This window comes from Pseudochaenichthys georgianus, chromosome 4 (assembly GCF_902827115.2).
Source record: "Pseudochaenichthys georgianus chromosome 4, fPseGeo1.2, whole genome shotgun sequence".
Classification (NCBI taxonomy): domain Eukaryota; kingdom Metazoa; phylum Chordata; class Actinopteri; order Perciformes; family Channichthyidae; genus Pseudochaenichthys; species Pseudochaenichthys georgianus.
In genome coordinates, this window is record NC_047506.1 from 5,713,224 (window position 1) to 5,730,617 (window position 17,394).

Below are 17,394 nucleotides of genomic sequence, written 5' to 3' on the forward strand. Positions count from 1 at the left end.
CCAAGTGAATGTGTAAATGTTTAAATACATGTGTAATAGTTTCTGGTTGTTGGACTCTGTAAGTGGATCCTCATTGGCAGCAGCACCATCACGTGATGTCCCATAGCAACCATGATAGCAACCGCTGAGTGTCACAGTTCCGCTCTGAGTGCAGACCGACTCCTCTGAAATAAAACAGCCGCACTTTAGAACACTTCTGCCGGCTTAATTTGATTTAATACTGGCCTTACGGTGAAGACAACGGCCCCTTTGATCTCAAATATAATTGTGGGAGGGTTTTTAAAAGAGGGCGAGCTGAAAACCATGAGTCACCTCAACCCAGGGTAAGTGTGCAATTTACTGTTTAACATTAAACATTAGGGAGTTAGCATGTTTGTGCAACTTTGTTTGACTTAATATGGTTTTTTATGTTGTATTTACCTCAAATAATTATAATAGCTTATTATTAAAAATATGTTACGAGGTTCAAATATCCAGTAATATAGTCATTAAAGAGGCAGAATTAAATACTTTTAATTGACACTCAAACTATGCTAATGCTAGCCTACTGTTTAACATTGCGTCACAAACATTAGGCTGCTCTAATAAACAATTGTATGAGAGTGACATATTTAAAAACAAGCTACTACTTTTAGGTAAGACCAGAGCCCTAGAGAGATAAGGGCTCTGGGTAAGACCAATATACTTTTAGACTAGGCTCTATCGCACTTTAAGTCCACTAAAAGCTAGTAAATGCTAAAAAAAAACGTTTGAAATAGCAGTTGTATCACATAACTGTGAACAACAAATGACATTGAACACAACTTAGAAAGAAAAGAAAAAACACTAGCAACAATGATGGAGTGATGAAAAGATAATTTTGTCAAAAAAGTATTCATATACTTTGAAGAAAATGTTCTGTTACCAGCAGTGTAATGTCGATAAGTACTATACATTTACTTAAGTACTTTAAGGTACTTGTTTTTAGTAACATGCTTCCACTCCACTACGATTGAAAGTAAAAAAGTTACTTCACAGAATATACTGTATGTATACACTATTTGTTAAAATGTATGCAGCATGCATTGTTATGGATTAATTATTATATGAAGTAGGTTAAATGAACTGGAATTGCAACAATAGAAAAATAAATACACTGATAGGGGTCAATCTGCTAAAGCTTAAGTATATTTGTATTGCGGTCTTTCTAACCGAGTAATTTTCTAGTGTAGAATTTGCATTTTAACTTCTACAACTAACTTACTTGAATACTAATAACTTTTTTTATTTTAATCCAGGCTTAGTTTTGTTTTTCATTTCTTTAGACTTCTCGATGGGTCAGAGAAAGTCATGTTAATAATTACCCGTAGTAGTTCAACCACCATGTTGTGGCTCCAAGAGAAATCTGGAGCAGAATCTGAAGAACACCAGAGACACACGCCAGGTGCACAAAGAGTAGGCAGACAGGGTTAAGTGTACCATCCCCTTTACTTCCTGTTTGTAATCAGACCCCGGTAACCGACCCTATAGTGACATCCTCTTGTCTCGTACACAAATGCTGGAGGAAATCAAATCTGTGTTGGAAAAACACGTTCAGTCCGGCCGGGCTGACAAGGAACAACCAACAAACAAACAAGCATGGTGTTGTGCCCCACTAAATAATTTGATTGGGATTCTTGTTTTCTGTGAACAGTAATCAAGATCTCTAGTGGAAGACATTCAGAGTCCTAAAAGACCTCCACTGGCTTCCTGTCTCCCTGTCAATTAACTTAAAAATCCTGGTGTTGACATACAAACTCATCACCAACAAGGCCCCAGATACCTTAGATCTAGCTTGGCCTCCCTACTCTCCATCCTGTTGGGGAATCATTTCCCCTGCGTGTCATCTTTCGCCCTCTGGCGCAGATGCCCAGCCTAGAGCAGCCGTTATCTCCCATAAGGAGGGGCTGCCCTAGCATTTTGTTGTTGCTACCAGTTTAAGACCGGGCAACTCTCGGTCAGAGATAGTTATTGTTGTGGGACACCTGGAACACATCCTTCTCGGGGTGTAGATGAACCGAGCCATAAGCGACAACAAATGTGATTCAGTGTCCTCAGCTGTTTAGTCTATCTATTGAAGAATGTTGATTATTACACTCTGAACTGGTTAAAACCTGGAGCTACAGGATGGTTCATCAGAATTGGTGTGGCATCTCTACCGTGTGGTCAGACCGTGGCCCGTGACATGTCTTGTGAATTCTCCGGCCGAAGCTCCAAATAAAGCGGCAGTGTTTGCCATCAAAGCTCCAGCTCTTCTCGTGTCTCTTTGAGTCCTGACTCCAATTGCTTCAGAAGTTTCTCCCACACATCCCATAGTCTAACCTTTGCAACTTCTATGACAGAGCTTTTTCCAGACCACCTCTGAGGCTCTGGACCCTTCCCCAAGATAAAAGACACTCAGAGTCTCTCAATTCTCCAATCCTGCTCCAACACTCGATCTCTTCTCCTGCTTTCTCTTAGCTCCCCCCTTCATCCATGTGACTGAGTAGTGTGTCCAAAGTGTTTGACGTTTGTCCCACCAGTGTTCCATAGCATTACTCAACTTAAAGTTCTACAAAAGTGAAAAATTAATTGTATTTATTATCAGTTTATTTGTCTGAGATTCATTTAATGAGTGTTTTTTTTGCTGTTGTTTCTGCAGACTTATTTCAGCATACAACAGTCTCACAGACAGACATCTGGCAGGATACTTCAGCAACACTCGGATCAGGAGACACCTGCAGAGAGCAGGACTGGTACGTCAGCAGGTTGATGGTGATGATGATGATGATGATGATGATGATGATGATGATGATGATGGTGATCGTGGTGGATGTGATACTTCTGAGAGCTACAGATTTGAGGTTTACGATATCCATACTGTGTATATTATTACTCTCAGATACATTGAGGGGTTTTATCTAGTAATCAAATGTTATATCTGGCAGATTTAAAGTAGCACACAACCTTTGCTTCAAGTCTTAAGTTATTAAGGTTAGTAAACAAACAAAACATCTAAAGCCCAGCACACTTCAAACATGAGAAAACGTTTTTCAGGTGCAATTTTGATTATTAAAGGCTGAACCAAGTAAAACAAATTCTGTTCAAAGCCTTTAAAGATATGTATGCCTAAAATGTCAGATCTTGGTGACCTCAGTTAGACAACAATGTCTTTGAAAACCTAAACCGTATCTTGAACTTTGCTTATCGTTGTTTTCAGATCACAAGGAGTGGGCGCATTGTTCCAGACAAGGAGTACAGACACAAGCTGATCCAGAGAGCGCACCACAGACACATCCGAGAATGCCTGGCCCAGGCCATCTTCCACAAGGTGCTGGAGATGGAGGTGGGAGGAGCACACTTTATCAGGGACAAAACAGTAAAAACACTCAGCGAATCTGTGCTCATGCTTGAATAATAACCGATTCAAATGTGTTCTGTGCCCCTCCCAAACAGCGTGTCCACCAAATAGAGATCAAAAGGAAACTGGAGGAGTTTGCAAGGAGGGAAAGGGTGCATAAGATCAAAGTACATCATTAACATTTAAACAACACTTTGCTTCCAGATTTTGTATTATTTTGAATAATATGAAACCCCAGAACATTATTAGCAGCATGTACTTTTATTTACAGATAACAGGTTAAACACACAAGGTATGGCCACGCATACAAAATGGCAACAATGGTAATGAATGTTTTTTGTTTGGGAAGGTGGATTGCTCGAAAAGATATGAAGAAGAGATCATCCGTATCCTGTCTCCACGCCCACCCACGGGTGCCCGAGGCATCCGGAAACAGCACTCTGGTCCAGAGGGGGAGCACTCTGAGTCCTCTGAATCTGTGAGTCAGAACATAATTCATACACCAGTTGATTGTAGCATCTTAGTAAGATGTAGTCACCTGTGAAAGCTACAGGCCAATCAGGAACCATTTCAATCACTGATGCATGTTCTTATTCAAGTGCATTTTTTAATTCTGACCTTTTATTAAAGCATCTCCATAATGCAAAAATGGTTCAATGACACCACATGGTCTCTCAAATATTACGTCTGAGTTTAAAACCTCAATATTAATTTAAAGAACTTTAATTACTCCAATCAGATTAAGCCTTATAGGTCAATCACATCTGTGTTTTACAAGAGGAACACACAAGGATTGATTTGAATTAAGTGCACTCATAGTAAATATTATGTCTCAGAGGTTAATAATGCATCATCCCTCAAACTGTTGTTAACATTGGACAGCCTCTGGCACAGTTAGCCTGCCTCTGTTCAAAGGTATTTCAACCGCTTGACTATTTTCATCGCGGCAACTATTTCTTCATTTGCAGCTCACCTGCATTTGATTCGTCAGTTTATTTTTTACACTATAATGCAGGGCTATTCAATTGGTGGCCCGCGGGCCAAATCCGGCCCCGGGGTGATATTTACTGGCCCTTTGAGTATAATGTTAAAAAGTAATCAACTTTTTTTTAAAAGATTTTTAAAAAGTGCCTTTATTCCAGAGAGGGTGTTACATTGAGAGAGAGAGGGGAAGACATTGCCTGAAAACTTCGGCGGGCTCGGGTTCGAACCCACCTACTAGCTTCTGTCGTGACAACTCCTTTCATTTATTGCATCTCTGCGTGAATTATTAGATAATTTCACCTAAATGAAATGATGTTGATGGTTAAATTAGCTTCACATGTAGGCCTACTGAGTTCTGTACTTGCCATTTAGATCTATTACGGCCTTGGGGCTATGTTGTTTGATTGAATTAAACACAATATACACTCCACTGTGCTGTTGTAGTATTTACTGTATCTGAAGCTCTTAATATGATTGCTCATATTTCAAGCCATCTTTTTCCCGGCCCCTTGCTTTGGATCATTTTCATCAACCGGCACCCGTTCCAAACTAATTGAATAGCCCTGCTATAATGCAACATCCCTCAAGCTAAAAAGCCCCAATTTCATTTTGAAACCAAAACATTAAATCTGTTTTAAACACTCAAACTCAGGCAGGAGTGGTTTCTATGTCCAAGGCCTTATTTCTGGTAAAACATTTTACGTCTGTTAAGAAAATCCTTTCTCCGTCGGCATGTTTAGAGGAGCTGTATCAGCTTCTGTGGCTGTGTGTGCAGACAGGTTAGCGTGAAGCAGTGGGATTTGAAGTGCGTTATCTTTGAAATGTAAGAAGTCACAGACTTTGAGGCCAGAGTAAATAGAGCTGGTAATCCTGCCCTTGATCTCTGTGTTTACCTTTTGAAATCCCAGTATTAAGTGTGCAAACATGGCACACTTCAGCAGGTACAGGCTGGTTTGCAATACATGCACAGTCAAATGTTGGCGGTGAATGTCAGAGTCATTTGCATTGTAACATTTCTTTATCAGCATAGAAATAAGTGTATTCAGTATCAAATAAACAAAAGAGCAGATTACATGAAATCAATATACCACAACAAGGTGTAACAATATATTACCTGCACACTGTAGAATTATGTATGAAAAATAAAGGAAAATATACAGATGTATTTGATATGAGGAATACCAAATGTAGAATAATAAAACAACTCTTCCTCCAGTTATGCTTGCCTCCAACACATACCATCCATTCTCTGTAGCAAAGATTAATGAGAAAAAGAAAATATAATTGCAAACATAAATGCAAATAAGCTGCATAAGGCACCTACCATTGAAAAACTCCAAAAATAAGTACTAAGTGCACCTTAGGGTGACATTGTTTCAAGAATGAACCCCTTAATCTCAATATATTAAGAGAGAATTGACATATACTATGTAATTAAAAGCATTATTCCTTCCATTATGCTGGCCTCAAACATGGGATGCTCTTAATTGTGTATGTTTAATTTATACTATTAGTTTTACTGGAGCACAGCAAATCAAACTGAATTTGTGTGTGTGTGTGTGTGTGTGTGTGTGTGTGTGTGTGTGTGTGTGTGTGTGTGTGTGTGTGTGTGTGTGTGTGTGTGTGTGTGTGTGTGTGTGTGTGTGTGTGTGTGTGTCACGGTGCTGCAGCCGGGCTCGTCTCGACCCAACACGGCTCCGGGGAAGATGCAGCGGCCGGTGCGTCTGAAGCCGATCGGCAGTAACAGCACCACCGCCTCGCTCAGACGCAGCTCCCCTTACAGACTGCTGGAGTCGTCCAATGAGAACGAGCAGACGCTCAACAGCACTGTGAGGCCGCGACACATGAGACCCGTTCATTCCATCTGCCTTCCTGCTAGAGAGTTTGCATGACAGTTTTTCTGTATGGACAAAATCAGATTCTAGATCAATATCACCTGTCTTTGGAAACTAGTTTCAGAACTCTTGCAGTTGCACAGTGAGTGATAAAAGATACAAAATAGAGTTGTATCATACACATATTGTACAAGTGCCTACAAGCTCAGCAAAATAGTTTGTGCTAAAACCAGAAAGCCACATTACTTTTCTTTACTAAACAAAGTGTGAACGTAGCTTAGCTTTGTCTGCTTTACAAGCACACACACAGACATAGTCATTGCTCTGCTGCAGCAACAGCACACACTAAACCTTTCTACTTCTCTCCCAGATGGAGAAGGAGTCCCGGAGACATCGGACCACAGCCGAGCCCCCCCGTGGCATCTCACCCTACTGCCTGCCCGTCATCAACAACTTTGTCACCCCGGTGCCTCCCTCCACGAAGAGGAGAGAGAGGGGGGTGAAGGTCACTCCCAGCGGGACGCTCCGAGGCCGCAGACTGCGTCCCACCACCGCCTCCAGTGGAGTGGACGCCTACGAGGTCTTTGTCTCTTGTTACGTTTTCCCCGGCAACAACACCTTCCACATCAAAATAACAGCCCCTTTGGATTACTTAGGTCTCTGCAAGACTCAGCAGTATTCTCTATTTTATGATTACAATGTATTTGTCCGTGATCATCTTTATTCTGTATATCTAACATCAATCAATCAATGTTTATTTATATAGCCCAATATCACAAATGTTACATTTGTCTCAGTGGACTTCACAGTTTGTACAGAATATCAGTATGACAATACGACACCCTCTGTCCTTAGACCCTCTGTCCTTAGACCCTCTGTCCTTAGACCCTCTGTCCTTAGACCCTCACATCGTACAAGGAAACACTTCCAAAAAAGGAAAAACCCCACAGTTAAAGGGGAACATGGGAGAAACCTCAGGGAGAGCAACAGAGGAGGGATCCCTCTCCCAGGACGGACAGACGTGCAATAGATGCCGTGTGTAAATTGAAGAGATAATACATTCACAACAGGTAGACCAAATATTTGGAAATGCATGTGTCTATAATAAGAAGATGAATCAACGAGGATGTCAACAATCCTGTGGGAGCCATCAGGGAAGTAGTATGGTGAGAGTCAGGCAGGACCACAGTGACAGGTTCAGCCACGACTCGAAGTCCAGGACTCAGATCAGGATCAGGACTCAGATCAGGACTCAGGATCCCGGCGTAGATAGACACCAAAAATAAATGTGGGGGAAACTGGGTTATTCGGAACATGAGAGTACACAGGTACAGACAGAGAGAAGGAAGAAGTAAGGTGTCCCCCGACAGTCTAAGCCCATAGCAGCAAAACTAGGGGCTGAATCTAATCAGCCCTAACTATAAGCTTAATTTGCCAGCATACAGGGACCGTGAGCTTTTTATTTCCCTTCACCTCTAGTCACAGACTATTGTTAAGACAGTGCTGACAGTAAGGCTGCAAAGAAAACCCAATTCATTCAAATCAAAAATAATAATTTAACAAAGTAAGGAATCTCTTACTGCCTTAAATGTATTTAATTGTCCACTGAGTAAGTATGATGTCGTTAACTGATCCCAACCTGCCCTTGTCTCCCATCCAGGACCCCCCCATGCTGAGGAGCTCTGTGCTCCAGAGCCGAGTGCGTGTGAACATGATATACTTTGGCAAAACGGTGCATCTCTCTCATGACCTGACCGACATGAGGGACGAGGTCAAAGTGTTTCAGCAGCACTGTGGAGGAGAGAACCTGTGTGTGTACAAGGGAAAGCTACGAGAGGGAGGTCAGTGTGTGTGTTAGATAAGTGTGTTCGCGTACACAAAGAAGAGCATGAGGGAGGTCATATAGATAACATACAGTCTGTGTGTACAGCCTTTAGGCAAACAGACTAACTCCACTATGGGGTCAGCAACTCCATGGAATATCTTTAAATGTATTGTTTCTGTATCTTTAATTTAGTTGAGTATCCATTCTCACTGAGATGTGTTTTGGTTGTTCCTGCAACACAGAAGTCACATATGTTGATGTTATAATGTTCCTTCCTCTCATCCACACCCTCAATCTCTCCCTCAGAGACTTTCCAGTTCATTTCCAGGCGGCACCGAGGTTTCCCCTTCAGCTTGACCTTCTTCCTGAACGGGCTGCAGGTGGAGCGGCTCAGCTCCTGCTGCGAGTTCAAACACAGGAAGGGCTCACGACTGGGCGGCAGGCACGGACACTTTGGCTTCTGCGGAGTGGAGGGGGCTTCTCCGTGCTACAAGTAGGGTCTCTCTTTCAACAGGCACACCGTCAACTCAATTTGTGATACAGTTGTGACTCTAAAAGCACAATAAATGAAATATAATATAATATATATATAATATAATAAGCTGCTAGTACTATAACACACCGAACTCCCTTACTGAAGTGTCAGCGGTCAAGTTGCATTGTGGGTAAAGAAGCCCCAAAATCCAATTGTACTGGTTCAGTGTAGTAATACAATTCTGCCCTACAATTCTAACTGCAGTCAATGGGTCACGTGACATGGAAGTTGTTAAACAAAGGAGAATTTGTCAGTTAAACCGACAGATATTAAAATATATATTTTTTAAAAAGCCAGAAAAACACCAACTGTTTCCTTTAAACTTGATGTTAACTTGAACATCTTTCAAAATATTGACATATTCCTCAACTGAGTGTTTACAGTGTACAATGCTAACTTCTTCAGGTGCATCATAGCAATGGGACTGGACAAGAAGCCCACTCCTCCACCAAAGAGAGTCAAAGATGACGGAGTAAGAGAGGAGTCAGTGTCCAGCCTGAAGGAGGCTCCCGTGATGGAGACGGAGAGGACTGCAGACAACGAGTCAGAGTGTGAAACCAGCCGACCTCAGGACATGGAGACTGAAGTCCAAGAGGCAGCGGAGGAGGACAAAGTCAGAGATGGTATGGATGAAACCAATATGAAATAAATACTTATATTTCTTCTATTCTACACAGTGACTCTCAAAGCATTTTCTTCCTCTTCAGATTATGAGGAAGACTTTGAAGCAGATGACGAGGGCCCTGTGGAAGATGCTGAAGTAAAAGTGAAGAAATCCCCATCTCCTTCTCAAGAAACTGAAAGTCAGACTAAAGAAGGAGACGCCTCTGAGACCGAGGACGACGAGAAGGAAGGTGGGCGAAACATCTTGTTCAAACACTTTTAAGATAAAGAAAAGTAGCTGGGAGTAAAGTGATATTTCTCTTACTCTTCAAGCATTATTTTCTTTTTCTTTTCATAAAGCAAAACAGAATCACTCTGTATCCCTAGAGGAAAACACATATCTCTGGTTAACATGTAGAACCTAGATTTAGATGAAATGCTTTACAAACATAAATAAAAAATATCAGCAAGAAAAACATCTTTTAAAAGTAGAATTTCGCTATTTTAGGAAAAACGGCTACTTCTACGTATTAATAGTATAACATGGACGTTAAGAAAGTGTTTTTTTTTTGTAAAATAATATGAAATGCTCCATCTTTGTTGCACAGAGGACATACAGTCAGCTTCAGACTCCAGCTCCTCAGACAGTGAGCGGGAAGAGAGCGATGCTGAGGTCACCAAAGAGGACGAGAGAGCAGAACACATTAAAGAAGTCGACCCGGAGGAAAGTGCTGTTCCACTAGAAGCTGCCACTGAGGCCATTCCTGCTGCGCCTAAAGACTCGGACAAACAGGACACTGCGGGGGACAGTACCGAGATAGAAGTGTGTGAAACAAGTGTCCCCTCGGCCAATGAGAATCAACAAAGTGAAGAAATCTCAGCAGAAAAAGACGAGGAGAAAATGGTAGATGAGAGCAAAGCGGAGCAGGAGCAGGAGAGGGGTGAGTGGGAACACGTCTGACTCTGGAGTGAGGACTTGGACCAGTCCATCTTTTATGGAGGTTTTTCCACTGTTATCTCAACCAGTCATTCAAGTATTGCTCTATTTACCGTAGACTGACAACAGCCAAATAACTATCACAGTATTGTCATGTTGTGAAATTTAAAGTAACATAATGACGTTGTTGTGAAATGAGATGGTGGAAAAATTACTCGTCTTTTGTTTCTGTGTGATTTCTTTGTGATTTTCTGTATGTTCCACTTTTTAATGTTCATTTGTTTGGTTGCTGTTCTTTTTGTATGGGTTACATTTTTACATTTTAGAAATCTTTCTTTAACTCCTCTTTTTTACATAATAATAATAATATATTTAATGTATATACAGTAGCGCTTCTCCTCTGCCAAGACAAATCTCAAAGCGCTTCACAACAAAGGACACTGATAAAATGTGAGAGATTAAAAATATATATATATAAAAATAAAATAAAATAAAAGTCGGAGATACCGATAAAAATGGCAGTACTCCAGGCGTACCATGCTCAAAGTTTATTGGAAGGCCTGCCGAAAGAAGAGTCTTAAGGCCGGTTTTGAAGACATGCGTTTCAATACTTATGGTTCAAGCTCAAATGATGTGACATAAATTAATTAATATATAGTTTATAGCTTAAAAAACAAAGTGCCCAAACAAATCTATGTTTGTCTTTCTAGCAGCATTCTTTATGGTAATGGCTGTAAATATCTAATTATGTACAGAAAATGTAGTATTAAACTGAATTATAGGTTTTCTCAACCAAAGTGTGCTCCAAGTGCAATCCTGTTGGCACAAAAGTGAGTTCACATCCTAAAATGTACATAAAATAGTTTTAAATATATATGTTTTAAGACATTGTGTTTCCATTTTGGTTGTGTACTGAATGTTTGTGTGTTGTTTTTCTGTGCATGTTGAATATTATTTTGCATGTTCTGTTTTACAGTTGGAAAGATTAAAGACATTCTGGTGTTATTGGCTACACGTCTATATTTGTTGGCTTATTTCTCCCATTCCTTTTGCATTATTCAAATACTTTATTTATTCTTTACCTTAAAACATTAGGACATCGTCACTATGAGTGTATCACAGTAGTTTACCCTTAGCTTGTAACATGCTCTTATATCCCTGTGTGTGCCATCTCTCTTTTTCTCTCCTAAGCTAAATCTGTGCAGGAGAAGTTGGCAGAAGCCATCCTGAAGGAGTCCCAGTGCAGCTCCGAGCCCGAGCTGAGCGACACCAGCACCGAGGAGGAGGAGGAGGAGGAGGAGTCCTCAGAGAAAGGCCCTGAACCGGACAGCAAGGGTACCAGATCTGCATTCGGTACCACTTTGCAATAAGACTACGTTATAAAGGATTCATAAAGGGTTTATCATTAAGTTATTAATTATGTTGTAAACACTTTATTAATCATTAAGAACCATTTATAAACCAGTTCTAACATAGTGTGTCTATGTTAGAACTGGCTCACTATTTGGCAAGATGACGAAGCCTTATATTGGTAGCTTACTTCGTCTTCTTCATCAGCCAACATCCTTGGTATCTGTTGTTCACTGAGTTGATTCCCCCCATCCATCTTGATGTTTCTTGGCATCTCTTTATGACCATTTATTTACGAGTTACTAACATTTATAGTTGCCAAAAAGGAGGCTTATTGTAAAGTGTGAAACAAATCACCATTTATTAATGAGTTACTACCATTTCTAATAAGGCTTAGCAGTACGGATACATGTGGGCTCACTATTTGGCAAGCAACCGGTCACAGTTGCCCTGTTTATCTCGTGTCTTATAAAAGCTTATTAATGACTTCTAATGTGTTCACAACCTAATTAATAAATGAATTACAAACTATTTGTAAACCCTTTAATAAGGTTAGTCTTATTGTAAAGTGGTACCCTACATTCTAATTCAAATAAATCAGACCACTTCTGCAGTAAATAAAAACATCCCTAAACAACCTCTGCATTGTGTCTATCACCTTGACAGAAGAACTACAGGCCGTTGTGGAGGAGACAAAATGTGAGGAAGAGGTTGTTTGTGAAGCTGAAGAAGTAGAAGAAGAGACGTCTGACCCAAAAGAACAAGAGGCAGAATCTGAACAGGAACCCCAGGAGAACAAAGATGTTCCTAAAGATGTGGAAATCGAAGAGGAAAATGAAAAGGACAAAAACACAGAGAATGTTAAATCAGAGGAGGCAGAAGATGCAGCTCTGCATCCTGTATCTGAAGAGGAAATGGCTGAGGAAGACAAGACTTCAGGACATCAAGAATCAGCTAAATCAGCCAATGAGGAGGCTCTAGAGAAAGACAAAGAAACCGAGGAGGAAAAGGACGTGGAGGTTGACACGCAGCTCGACGAGACAGGACACGGGGAAAAAAGCAGCGAGGAGGATGTGTCATCGGTATCAGAGCTGAATCAAATCCCTGATGAGACAGCAGCGCCTGATGATGCAGAGGCGATGACAGCCAGCGAGACAAAGGAGATGAAAGCAGAGCCCTCAGAGGAGCAAGAGGCCCTCAGCTGTGAAGAGGCACCTGTAACCCACACAGAGACGAGGCAGCAGGGAGGCAGCGAGGACGCAGAGACTGAAGGCACAGCGGAGAACTCAAGCAGCTCCACGGAGGGCAGTGGAGACACCACAGTGGAAAAAAGTGCATATTTAAGTGAGGAGAATGCTAAAGAGGAAAGTAGTACAGATGATATTAAAGAAGCGTCAGCACTAGAGGAGAGTGAAGATGGCGTTGAAGAAGAGGAGGAGGATGAGAGTAAGACGGAAGAAAGGATAGAAAAGGAGGAAATGAGTTCAGAGCGGACTGAAGTTGACTTTAAGGATGAAGGAAATGCAAATGAAGAACAGGCAGAGAAATCCCAAAGTGAGGAAGAGGAAGTTGCAAATGAAGAGAAGGCAGATGAATTAGAAAAGACAGAGAAAGACGAAGAAGATGGTGAAAGTGTCAAGAATAAAAATGATGAGGACGAATCAGAGGGAAAGGGAGATGAAGCTATTGAGAGTGAAAAGGTGAACACATCAGCCGGTGAGGGAAAGGATGAGGAAGAGAAAGATAACATCGAGGACAAATCTGAGAAGGACAAAGATGAGGAAGGATCTGAAGAGAAACAGGAGGAAGCTGATAAGACTGCAGACAGAGACGAACTTCCAGAGACTGCAGACAGAGAAGAACTTCCAGAGACTGCAGACAGAGAAGAACTTCCAGAGACTCTAGACAGAGACGAACTTCCAGAGACTGCAGACAGAGAAGAACTTCCAGAGACTGCAGACAGAGAAGAACTTCCAGAGACTGCAGACAGAAAAGAACTTCCAGAGACTGCAGACAGAGAAGAACTTCCAGAGACTCTAGACAGAGACGAACTTCCAGAGACTGCAGACAGAGACGAACTTCCAGAGACTGCAGACAGAGAAGAACTTCCAGAGACTGCAGACAGAAAAGAACTTCCAGAGACTGCAGACAGAGAAGAACTTCCAGAGACTCTAGACAGAGACGAACTTCCAGAGACTGCAGACAGAGACGAACTTCCAGAGACTGCAGACAGAGAAGAACTTACAGAGTCTGCAGACAGAGAAGAACTTCCAGAGACTGCAGACAGAGAAGAACTTCCAGAGACTGCAGACGGAGACGAACTTCCAGAGACTGCAGACAGAGAAGAACTTCCAGAGACTGCAGACAGAGAAGAACTTCCAGAGACTCTAGACAGAGACGAACTTCCAGAGACTGCAGACAGAGACGAACTTCCAGAGACTGCAGACAGAGAAGAACTTCCAGAGTCTGCAGACAGAGAAGAACTTCCAGAGACTGCAGACAGAGAAGAACTTCCAGAGACTGCAGACAGAGACGAACTTCCAGAGACTGCAGACAGAGAAGAACTTCCAGAGACTGCAGACAGAGACGAACTTCCAGAGACTGCAGACAGAGAAGAACTTCCAGAGACTGCAGACAGAGACGAACTTCAAGAGACTGCAGACAGAGAAGAACTTCCAGAGACTGCAGACAAAGAAGAAAATACGTCTGAAATCATGGAGGAATCTGAGGAAAGTGCCGGTGCCGACTTGGATAAAGATAATGCAACAATATCAGATGATAATATTGTCGAGTCAGAGGATGTCGAGGATAGCGAAGCAGAAGATGTAGCACAGGGGACTGAAACGACTGAAGAGACTTCAAACAACGTAATGGAGGTTGACGAAGTAACTGACAGCAGTGAAAAGGGACAAGTTGACGTTGAAAATGGAGAGATGTCAACCGAGACGAAAACTCAGGAGGGAGAAGGAGAGGTTCAAACTGACGGCAAAAATGACGTGAAAGGAGACGAGAATACTGAGACAAAAGCAGAGCAGCCCACAGAGGGGGAGAGCACAGAGGGGGAGAGCACAGAGGGAAAGGAAGTAACCGTGAAGTCTGAAGCTGAAAAACCTGAAGTCGACAAAGCTGCTGATGTGGCAGAAACTGAGGCTAAGGCAGCAGAGGACAGTGTCGAAAAGCAAGAGGAATCCACTCAAAACGACGACCCGGACACATCTGGCATGGAAACGAAGGATGAATCGAAATCAGACGAGAGAAACGACGAGGAGGCATCAAAACAAGATGAAAATGGAAATGTATCTGAGCCTGACAGTGAACACAGAGATTCAGAGGTGATGGAAAAGAGCGATAATGTGTCGAGTCACGTCAGTGAGGTGACGGTTGCTTCGTCAGGTGACCGGGCACAATCTCCAACACACACAGCTGTGGATTTAGATCCAGCTCAGAAGTTAGAGGTATCCACGGCACAGCCTGACTCTAACGCTGAAAAACACGGAGCAGACACGGAGGAGGCGAGCAAGGCCTCGGAGGAAGGAGCCAGCGTGCTGCTTCAACCTCAAACACAGTCCCAGACACAAAACAACATGGAGGAGAGCGTAGCAGAAGTTAAAGAAACTCCAGAAGTACTAACAAGAGAAAACAACGCAGAGATGGTCACAAACTGGGTAACCAAGCATCAAACATCCAAGTTCTTTGAGACGTTTGTTGAAGCGTTGGAAGACTTAAAGGAATCACCAGATGCTCAACTTAACGCTAACGAAGAGGAAGCACAATCTACCCAACAGGCGAGAGCAGAGAGTCCACTTATGATGGCAGAGATATCTCAAAGTGTAAATGAGGAAAGGGATACAAGCAAAGAGGAACCTCAATCTTCAGCTCACTCTGAAGCCGGAGAACAGAGTGAGAAAGACTCTCAGCAAGTGGAGGAGACTGAAGTAATGGACTTTAAAGTAAAGCCGGAGAGTGATAAAGAGTCCGTGAAAGGGCAAGATATAAGGTCAGAGGACCAGAAAGGAAGTAGGCGATCTCTTGATAAAGTGCAAGAAGGTTTAATGCAGGATGACACTGAGCAAACTGATGTTTCCAAAACTGAAGTGGAAAGCCTATCAGGGACTCAGCATTCAGTAACGAGCGGCAGCGCTGAGGGGGAGGAGAAAACTAGTCCAGAGCTGAATGAAAAGCAAGCAAATGAAGAGGAGAAAGACCTTCTACCTTTATCCAAGACAGAAGAGCAGGGCGAATGTTCAACGATTCCTGAAGGGCTTTCCAAGTTGAAGGCAAATGAAACAAAAGATACCGAAGAAACAAGTGAACAAAGTCGAGAAGTCAAAGAAATAACCGATTTCACAACGTCTGACGATGGAATTCAAGAGGAGACCCAACGGAAAGACATTGACCCCCAACCGTCAGACGCGAGCATCAACGGAGACAGACGAGACGTGCAGATGATCGAGGACATCAAACACACGCTGAGTAAAGACCGACTCAGCACTTTCTCAGTGGGTGAAGCGATGTTCAGTAGAAGTTCATATCCTCTGCTGACCGCTGCGAGGACAGAGAGCGGCTCCAAGGTACAGTGAGGCTTTAATAGTTTGTTCTTTAGTTTACAGGATAATGTGATCAAAAGTGAAAATCAAACAAGCGAGGAATTAGACAATCAGATGGCTACATTTAGAAAAAGAGACATTTCAGTCAGACAACTCACGTGTTTCTTAATATGTTTATTAGAAGCAGCATATAGTTTGAGTTTGGCATCTAGGCTCGGGCCTCATCACTCCACAGATGTACAAAGAACATTGAGTAATGATTAGATAACTATCCCCCGAGCCTACAGGTGGAAGCTGGGGGGGGGGGGCAGGCGAGCAGCAGCAACATGAAACACGACAGCAGGAACATGAACATGACTTACAGCAGCAGCAAGTGAACACAGCAGTGGCAGCAGCAGCATTAAGGAGGGACGAGGTGCGTGACGTGTTAATGTACCATTGGTATTCGAGTTGACTGCCTGAACTAGCTCGCAGGCTTCGCCCCATTATTAGGGACTTCCCAAAAGGTACAAAAAAAGCTTGTCTTAGAGTATACATTCATAAAAACAGTGACTGTCCACCTTACTTTGGATGGAAGTCATCGGTATTGGATGGCAGTCTGAAAATGCACATCTTTATATCCTAATTAAGACTTGCTTATCATAAAATGGTTGGTTAGCTTTCATTAAAGTATTCCAAACTTACAATCAGAGTGCCTTGGATGCTTTTTAGATTGCCAACATATTACCATTGACTTCCATTAAAAGTAAGCTGTGTTTTTCCCGTTTTTTACTAGACTACTTGCCCTGTTCTTGAAGAGCACTTGTTTTTGATTTCAACATCACCTACTCCAAGTTTCTTCACAGAGTGCAGCACTGTTTATGGTTTTAGTTTTGTCCGAGGGCCTCAAGTGTCTTGTGGCTTCTATGTTTACATCACAAAGGCTTCTTAAGCAGTCTTCACCCTTCACTAACCAAAAAGAGGACGCTGCATAAGGAGTTTTGACGGCTGCATGAAATGTTTACAATAGAGCATCTCTTCCTATTGTCGCTACCAAAGAGGCGTCGTATCAAGTGCAGCTGCTATCACTTATTACCCGTAAACCGATACTCTTCCACTCACACACGACTCAATAATTGATCGCTGTTGGTCTCCCACAGCTTAGTTTGTCCCAGCTACGCTTTACATTTCCACTGATGTTACAGTACCTTAGAGATCTGTAATTGCACTGTGTTTTCGTGCTTAAACGTGTATATTTCTTAAGTTGAAATCTAGACAAAAAAACGGGAATTCTAACCTAAGCTAGCAAGGATCCAAGAATAAAACAGTGGTAACATTGTGAAATGTCAAATATAGCAGCGCTGAGTTGTGTCATTAGAGCTGCTAATACTACCTCTTATTTAAAAAGAAAATATTTATTTATTTATATTGCCTTTTCATT

At 42.1% G+C, this 17,394-nt stretch overlaps 1 protein-coding gene across 1 annotated transcript; it reads left to right on the plus strand.

The window, feature by feature from the left end:
- Window positions 1–141: 141 nt before the first annotated feature.
- Window positions 142–17,384, plus strand: erich3 (glutamate-rich 3). Its single transcript, XM_071202973.1, has 15 exons — window positions 142–323; window positions 2,660–2,753; window positions 3,218–3,343; window positions 3,454–3,525; window positions 3,708–3,836; window positions 6,013–6,171; window positions 6,548–6,757; window positions 7,838–8,018; window positions 8,309–8,495; window positions 8,943–9,160; window positions 9,245–9,391; window positions 9,749–10,081; window positions 11,269–11,412; window positions 12,061–13,891; window positions 13,985–17,384. The coding sequence occupies exons 1-15, from the start codon at window positions 304–306 to the stop codon at window positions 16,005–16,007; spliced, it is 5,874 nt and encodes a 1,957-aa protein (XP_071059074.1). The 5' UTR covers window positions 142–303; the 3' UTR covers window positions 16,008–17,384.
- Window positions 17,385–17,394: the final 10 nt, after the last annotated feature.